At 48.5% G+C, this 9,233-nt stretch overlaps 1 protein-coding gene across 1 annotated transcript; it reads left to right on the top strand.

Annotated features, from left to right (window-relative positions):
• Window positions 1-452: 452 nt before the first annotated feature.
• LOC123728228 (uncharacterized) lies at window positions 453-8,569 on the top strand. The gene is given in 5 exon segments (XM_045699797.1): window positions 453-811; window positions 1,134-1,253; window positions 1,572-1,698; window positions 1,973-3,105; window positions 3,108-8,569. Coding segments are annotated over 2 exon segments (4,962 nt in total). The 5' UTR covers window positions 453-811; window positions 1,134-1,253; window positions 1,572-1,698; window positions 1,973-2,363; the 3' UTR covers window positions 7,328-8,569.
• Window positions 8,570-9,233: the final 664 nt, after the last annotated feature.

Below are 9,233 nucleotides of genomic sequence, written 5' to 3' on the forward strand. Positions count from 1 at the left end.
TCAGGAGTTACCCCTGATCCAGGGATGCATTAACATTTCAAAGAAACATACATTTGCATGACACAGCCTGTCACCCCGCATGTGCCAGAATGACAAGCATACAACTGCATGTCCAAACATCTAGGCATTTTTTAAAAGTTTTATATGAATGACAATGAAATGCAAGTTAGCAAATACACGGCAGCCATTTTAACAAGTCTGGTTGGTGAATGCTATGCCCAGCTGCAGCATGAAGCCAGTTAAAATGGCTTCAACCTCCCGCAGAGTCTGAATCTATTTCTGACGGATTTTTATCACATTATTTGTCATTCGGATACCTACACGGGTGACGATTTGACATAATATACCATCTTTACCAAATGTAAATAAGAATAATTCTATGCAAAATATCAGTTAGCTATAGATAGCATGCTTGCTATCCAAAACAACTACTGAACCACAGGTTATGCTACCCGGAAATATTTCACGGGCCGGAAAGGACCAATGTTAAGTGAGCACACGTCATTCCCTTTTACCCCCCCCAAAAAAATTATAACCGACCGTCCAAAACATTTAAGCCGACAAAAACATCACCAACTCATCATTACCAATGGGGATTGATGCTGTCAAATGGCGAGGAAAAGGTTGTAGCCTCAAATACTGAGTATTTCGAGCGAAAGGGAGCCGAGCATTCACCTAGCTCAGCATCAGTGAACATGGCTATGGCTAACGAGTCGAAAACAGTACGCAGAAATGGAGAGCTAAGCGAATGATAGCTAGATGGTAGGAAGGCGTGACAGGCCGCATCCTGAACTTGTACTTGGATGTGTAGGTAAATAAGCAATTTCGTATTTCATTCTGCCAAGAGGCATTCATTGGCTTTTGAATGCATATTTTTTTATGCTATAGATTGCAAGCCGTGTGTGTTGTGTATTTGTATGGGTTGCATGCGATATCTGCTAGCTAAATAGCAGAATGTTATACCAAAAGCTGTCAGTTTTGCATGTAAGCGCTTCTTTGCAAAACCCCCAATGTTTGTCAAAGCAATGTGCAACCCAAAGTTAGTAGTTCCCGTAGCTAGTATTGTGCAATTATGCCATTTTTGCAGTGGCTGAATAACAGTTGCTGATTCTGAATTTCTGTCCTCCAAACAGGATTGGTCATCTACATAATGTGAAAGGCAATCAAAAAGATGCGATTGTGAAATAAAATCCAACTCCCTCCGCTGTCGGGGGAACATATTTTGACTCATTGGCATCTGTCAAAATTCAAAGGTAAGATTTTCCATAACGTGATCAGTATTTCGCCGACGTCTTATAAACATGCAATAATAATTCATAATAATTAATGTTTTATTTACAGTTAGGGGGACTTAAAAAGTGTGACACAGTGCTCAGTTCATACGAAACTATATGCAGTAGTAATACCCAAGTAATAAACAATAAATACATTATAATAACAGTAGTAATAAATTAGCCATTCAGCATACTATACTTACATTTGGAAAACTATTAATTTTAGTAAGACTGACATTTGAAAAAATATATCATTGCTAAGTTTAATTTTATTTTATTTAACCTTTATTTTAACAGGGACGACATATTGAGACCTAGGTCTCTTTTTCAATTGCGCCCTGGATAATACAACATAAATATATACACATTGTTAACAAAACCATGTGTAATTTGTTTTGTGGCATCTATGAATGTGATGTTCCAGGTTCGTGATTGCATTTTCATCACCTACTTTATCCCTTTTCAATAATTAAAAAAATACATTATTTAAAAAATATATATATATATATATATATGTGTTACCTTTTTTTGTTGTGTGTGATTTATTTTAAGCTAAAGAAAATTTTATTTTATCATACATACTTTGGTGTATCATAATGGTACAAATGTTGGTGTATTTACAAATGTCAGCTGTTCAATTTAACAGTTTTTATCAAACAGAAATATGTATTTTGACTGATGTAGTCTCTGTTTTTCAGTGAGGAAAAGAAAACATCATCTCTTCCCAGAGAATGAGTGAATAAACTGACGTGGATGAAGGGAAATTATGATATGGATGAAAACACTGTAACTGAAACAGCCAACCAACAGCTGTTGACTGAACTGCTCTCTAATAAAGATTGTTCTGTGCCATAAAACACCAAGAGACCAACAGCCAACAACAATTTCACACCAAAACAAGGCCTTTTCTCCCCATGAAACTGTACAAAGTGTTTAAGACGAAATAAAATGGCACCAACCCATCAAAATAAAAAGAGAGTACGGTATCCACGTTGAAAAGAACTGTAAGAACTGTTCGCGTTTGAGAACCCCCCCCCACTTTACACTAAATAACCCCATTCCCCACACACTTGCTCCCTCTCCTGTTGGATGGAGAGTGGGGGCAGTGGGCGATCGGGCGGAAGTAGCAGCAGCCGAAGTGCGCGAACAGGGGGGACCGGCAGTGTTATCGGGCGGAGTTCGGGATCGAGCCGAGGCGACTCAGGCAGTTCCAGGTCAAATAGTGGCACTGCAGGATCCCTCGGCCGAAGCTCGTCCGTTGGCGGCAGTGGTGGGATCATTGTCGCTGCTCCTGGTGCTGGAGGTGTGGCTCCTGCACCCCCATGTGCCAGTGAGTGGGAGATGTTCCAATTTGGAAAATACAATTTGGACATAATAGAGATGTTAAGCGGACACCAGGCCCATCAGTTCAAAGGCCTTGGGTTAGAACGACAGCTACAGCATCAGCAGCAGGTGCAGCTTCACCAGCACCAGCTCCAGCAGCAACAACAACAGCAGGCCGAGACCTCAGGAGCTCTCCTGTCTGGGCTAGGCCTTGGGTCCCTCCAAGGGGCCAGAAGCAACGCCTTTTCCGATTCTGCCTCTATTTTTGCCAAAATGAGCGCCCCTCCTCCCCCTCTACAACAACAACCTTCTTCGTCCTCACAAAGCTCAAGATCCAAGTCAAGCAAGATGAGTAGCAGCAGCTCAAGCCATGTGTCGGGCTACCCACAGTTCCTGCGTTCCTTCCACCCGACAGAGGCAGCTCTGGCACAGGAGCAACTGCATTCTGGGGTCGGCCGCTTCGAGCACTTTTCTGGGGGTAGCAGTGGTGGGGGTGCTGGGGGGTTGGGAGTTGCCCCCCTCCACCACCCCCTCTGCATCCAGGCATCCCCCAAGCATCACCTGGCCCTTCATCCTCTTCCCCCTCCCCCTCCAGTTCGGTGGTAACTAACAATCCCCCCAGTAGCAGTGCAGTCACCTCTCTGGGACACCAGCTGGTTGGGGCCCAGTCTGATGCACGGAGTCTTCATCAGCAGTTCAGTTGCATGCTAGCTGCTAATCAGTACTTTCTCTCTGGTGTGCCTGCTAACGCTAGCTTAGAGCAGTTTCTGGTTCAACAGGGAACCCACAACCACCTGGGGATAGGTTTAGGTCAGAGTGAGGGATCCAGCTCAGGCCTTGCTCCGCCTCCAGCTCTGCATTCCTCTCATTCGCATGGCCTCTCTACCGTTCAGCCACAGCAGCAGCAGCCTCCACAGCAGCAGCAGCTGCCTCCCCATACCCTGTCCCACCCCCACTCGCACTCCCACCCTCACCACCCCCTCCACCCAGGCTCCCAGCCCTCCTCCCTGGGTGGTTTTGACTTCCAGGGCATCCCAGTGCTCTCCTCCAATCAGCTGGCCTCTCTGATGCAGCAGGAAGCAGGCCTGCCGCTCCCCCTGCCGCTTCATCTGTCCCTCTCCAAGGATGACGGCAAGGGGGACAGCAGTGGGGGCGGAAGCAGCAGCAGTAGGAGGAAGAAAGCGATGGCTGGCTACCTGCCACAGAGGAAGTCAGATGGCGGCAGTAACAGCAGCAGCAGCCACAGCAGTGGGAACCCCAATGCTAGCAGCAATGCAGGGGGGTTGGGCCACGACCCCTCCCCAGGGCTGGTTGGGGGGGGGGGCGGAGGGGTTGGCATGTCAGGTTTGGGAGGAGATCCATCCCTCCTTGCCTCTTCATCATCCTCATCCTCATCATCAGTTGTCTCATCCTCCTCTTCCTCTGGCCCCTCCTCCACTGCAGCATCAGTCCTGGTTACTAATGGTTCTCACCTATCCAAACCTGATAACATGGGCTCCATGCCATCTGCATCTACACAGGCTGACACTGAGCCCCTCTATAACTGTGGTGAGTGTGGCAAAACCTTCACTCACCTCTCCAGCCTTCGCAGGCACCTGCGTATGCATGAGTCTACGGCAGCAGGTACTAGCAATAATGCCAGCAGTAACCCAAACCCGACTCATATCCAACCACTAACTGACCCCAGTCTCCCACACTCCACCCAGGAACACTCCACCCAGGATCTGAACTCTCAATCTAACTCGCTGTCCTCCCAACAATCATCCAACTCAGTCCAGGCCTCATCCTCCTGCCCCAGCCCTGACAAGACCTTCAATTGCTCAGATTGTGGCAAGCACTTCAAGAAAAAGGGGCACCTCCTCCAGCATGGCGTCATCCACTCAGAGGCTCGCCCGTATGGCTGCAGCATCTGCTCCCGGGCTTTCAACCGCCGTGAGTCGCTGACGCGACACGAGAAGATTCACCAGGACAAGCCCTTCCGCTGTCCAGCCTGCGGTCGATGCTTCCGTGAGAGCACCTCTCTACTCAACCATGCTGCCTCTGGCACATGCGGCAAGCCAGGTAGGGCATCAAAACCACAGGGCAGCAGCAAGGAAGGAGCTGTAGGGGAGGGCAGAATGGGAGGAGGTGGCGGAGGAGAAGGTGGAGGAGGTGGGGATTACCAGGGTAGTAGAGGGGTGATTTATGGGAAAACTGAGGAAGATGAAGAGGGTGTGATCATGGGAGGTGAGGGAGGTCAGAAGTCAAGGCTAGGGTGTGATGGTGGTCTGTTTCAGTCAGAGAGGGGAGGGAATGCTAACAGCAGGGACAGGCCAGATGGTAAATACCCCACTGATTACTCTCGGAATCGTTACACAGGCTACCATGATGACCACCGTTCTCAAGGTAACCCGTCTCCGTGTTACTCTGGAGCCTCCCCCTGTGGCAGTGGGATGGCGGGCCCGGCGCTGAGGAAGGCACCATTGGCCCCGACGCTGCACCCTCACCCTCAGAGTCAAACCCAACATCACCACCAGCAGCACCTCCCCCTGTCCTCTCTCCTGGATGACTCTGAAGACGACGTCACCAGCTCTGTAAACAACGCCATCTCAGCCATCGCCGCCGCAGCTGCCGCCAACTGTGATATGAACAGTGGGAACAGAGGCGACGATAGGAGGGATATCATCGGAGGGCTGTTGGGGGGGCTGGACTTAGGCCCCTTGGGGTCCCCTTCATCAACATCTGGGATGGATAAGACCTATAGAGGAGCAGGGAACCAGGATGGTATGAGTGGTAATATGAACCACAACCAACAGCAGGGGAATGATCCACAGAACCCTGCTGCCAAACCAAAACGTCCCCGGAAACCCAGAAAGCCCAAAGACCCCAACGCTCCCCCTAAACGCAGGCAGTACACCCCCAGAGCTCCCAGAGAGTCGAGCAACATCCCGCGGCCATATCTGTGCAGTGTTTGCGGCAGGGGGTTTGCACGCCGCGAGACCCTGCGTAGGCACGACCGTGTCCATACTGGGGAGAAGCCCCACCGCTGCAGTACATGTGGGAAGCACTTCAGAGAGGCCTTCCACCTCACCAAGCACCACACCGTTCACTCTGGGGAGAAGAACTACAAGTGCAGCCTGTGTGGGAAAGAGTTTGGCTACTCCCAGAGCCTCAAGAGGCACGGGAAGCTCCATCAGAAAGGGGAGCTGGAAGAGGTCCCCACAACACCAGGAGGGGAGAACCTCAACAACTTCAACACAAACCCGTCATGTGGTGTGGGCCAAGACAGGGAACAGAACCAAGGAAACAGCTCCTCCTCCTATTATTCATACCCCCAAGATGTCAAGCCTCAAGGCTCCAACAGCCAGCCCCCGCCCAGGCTCTACACCTGTGCCATATGCTGGAAGTCTTTCCGCCATCACTTCCACCTCACGGCTCATCACCAGACGGTCCATGAGAACGGAGGTGAGAAGCTGTTCAGCTGCGAGGTGTGTGGGAAGGCCTTTGCCTACTCCAATAGCCTCACTCGACACAAGCTGTCACAGCACGGCCTGGCCCGCCCCGGCCCTGACAACGCACAAGGGGACGGCAGTGGGTCAGGGGTAAACAGTGCAGCTGGTGGTGGAGTGAGTGGGACTGCGTCAGAGAGCGAGGCAGCCACCAACGCCCTCCTTCAGATGGCACCTTCCACTGAGGGCCACGGGGGGCAGCAGAGTCACAGTGTTGTCACCCACAGTCATCAACAACAGCCACCTCAGCCCCCAGCTGGCTACTCCCCCCTTTTCTATGATGCTGGTACGGCCCACTCCTCAGCCTCCAGCGTCCCTCCCTACTCTCAGCCCCTGCCACCCAACTCCACAATCATGCCCCCTCAGCACCAGCATTCCCCAGCAAGGGTGAAAGGGGAGCACATTTACCCAGCTGGGTCCAGTAGTCACACCCTTCACACCACAGCTCCATTCCAGCCCCTCACGGAGCTGCCATCCGACCACCATCACCACCACCACCACCACCACCACCATTCTTCACATCATCACCACCGTTCAGAGCCACAGTCCCAGCAACAACACCACAGGAACATCCAATCACACGATGACATGAGGAGGCACAAGAAGAAGAGAAAGTCCGACAGGAGGGAGGGAAGGGGGGACATGTGGGGGGAGTCCTCAGGCTTTGTCAGAGACGAGGGGAGGAAAGACCAGAGGAAGAGGAGGTCTGTTTTCCAAAAACAGCTGAGGAAGAAAAAGCTTCTGTTGAAGATTAGACGAGGGGGGGACGCGGGAGGGGGAGGGTATGAGCTGGTCACAACAAGAGGGATGAAGATACAAATCCTGTCATCTCTCAAAGTCCCAGTGAAACGTTTTGCCTGCTCCATCTGTCCCCACGCCATGTTCGCCCGCCAGGCCGGCCTGCTAGCCCACAGGGCAGCTAAACACACCCAGAGAGTCCTGTCCCCCCAGGAGCGTCTGTGCTGCGGTGTGTGTGGGAAGCAGTCTCACAGGCTCCTGGAAGCCTTCATCCACCGGGCGACTCATCGCGCCCGAGGGTCCTTCTCCTGCAGACGCTGCTCTGCTCGCTTCTGGAACGCCCCCCTCCTCCGCAGGCACAAGGTGACCTGCCGACATAGGGCCAAGGGACTGCCACGAGGTGGCGCTATCAGCCTGAAGTTGTCCAAGAGGGCGGGGGAGAGGAAGAGCAGAGAGGAGCAGGGGGAGATGTCGCACTCCCTGCTTACAGAGTACAGATACTGAGCTTGCTGACTTCTAAGGTAGTGGTGTTTAGATTTTCATTGATAGGAAAGGGAGAGGTTATCAGTTTTGGACTATACATAGAAGAAGATGGACTTTAAAAAACAAAAGCCTTTGGGGGGGGGCGATTGAATTGGTCTGGTGTCTGTCTGGACCTCATCAACTCAACTCACTGACTGTTAGAACGAGTGTTTTAACAACATGAACTACTGTAGATCAACCAAGGATCACCCGGAATTCTTCCATCCAAACTGTATGGGAGGATGTTGAAAGACATTACTGTTTTCATATGATCATTAACCCTTAAGTGCATTGACACTATGCTTGGCTGACACTGTGCAGTTATTAGACATGTTTAGGTGATTTGACCTGCTAATTTAACTCTACCCCCTCAGCCTTACTAGCATCCCTTCTATACCCCTAGCTGTATGATAACTCTGTCTCTGCTGTGTACTATGTCTTGTTGATGTTCACCTAGAGCCCTTTTGGGGAATTTTCTAATGTAAAAAGTGCATTTAGTAGGAGTAGGGAGAGGGAGGGACACAGACTTCTGGTTGGTAGAGAGACAGTCTGTTTGTTGGTGCATGTGTGTTTTTTGGTCAGTTTGTTGCGGAGGTTGTGAACTCACTATGTGATGATTCATTCAGTACATCCAAAAAGGACGTGTTTTAAGCGTAAGTTAACAAAGTCCTGAAAAATGTCCCCAGTGATTTAATCACGTCTTTAAAAATACATTTGAGAATCTTAATAGATTGAAGTGAATACCACTTCCAGACAAAAAAGTGTATCTTACAAAAAGCCTTGCTAATCATGATCACTTTATTTAATTTTCATACCTGTGGAAACAATTGTAGCTTTTATACCAAGATATTGAGATCAAGACAGGATGAAAAAAGCTCACTGTAACGTATATTGTGTTAATATCTTATCACTGCTGTGTTTCTGTTTTCACAAAGTACTTTATTTAGCTTTTACTGTTCCTTCATAGTAGCAAAACAGTTATGATTACATGTATTAATTAATGTGTGTTTAACTCCATCTGTCTACCTGCCAAACCTGGATTTTATCCTGTCCTCTTCTCCTATTTTTTGCTGAGTTGCAATCATGTTCATAACCCTGTCAAGCCTTGTTTTATCTTCTAAAGAAAAAGAATAGTTCTAAGTACATTTCTATCACTTTATTTACTTAAAACAAAGATAGTTGTTGATTATACTTCAGCATTGAATAAAACATAAGTGTTCTCTGCTGTGCTTTTTGTCCATGTATCATGTAAGGCTAATGATGAAGAACTGGATAGTTACTGATAACTAATCATGTGGGTATTGACTCTATAATGAGAAAAATGTTACAAATACCAAAATCAGTATAATAGTTTTGTCCCAGATATAGTTAAATAGCTGTGTGGGCCTGATGGATTTCAGGATGTCATCATGGATATACAAATACATTTCAACTTAGGACAACTATGGTTATCCAGCACAACTATGATTATCCAGCACAACTATGGTTATCCAGCACAACTATGGTTATCCAGCACAACTATGGTTATCCAGCACGACTATGGTTATCCAACACAACTATGGTTATCCAACACAACTATGGTTATCCAGCACAACTATGGTTATCCAGCACAACTATGGTTATCCAACACAACTATGGTTATCCAACACAACTATGGTTATCCAGCACAACTATGGTTATCCAGCACAACTATGGTTATCCAACACAACTATGGTTATCCAACACAACTATGATTATCCAGCACGACTATGGTTATCCAACACAACTATGGCTATCCAACACAACTATGGTTATCCAGCACAACTATGGTTATCCAGCACAACTATGGTTATCCAGCACGACTATGGTTATCCAGCACAACTATGGCTATCCAACACAACTATGGTTA

This window comes from Salmo salar, chromosome ssa02, assembly GCF_905237065.1.
Source record: "Salmo salar chromosome ssa02, Ssal_v3.1, whole genome shotgun sequence".
Lineage (NCBI taxonomy): Eukaryota > Metazoa > Chordata > Actinopteri > Salmoniformes > Salmonidae > Salmo > Salmo salar.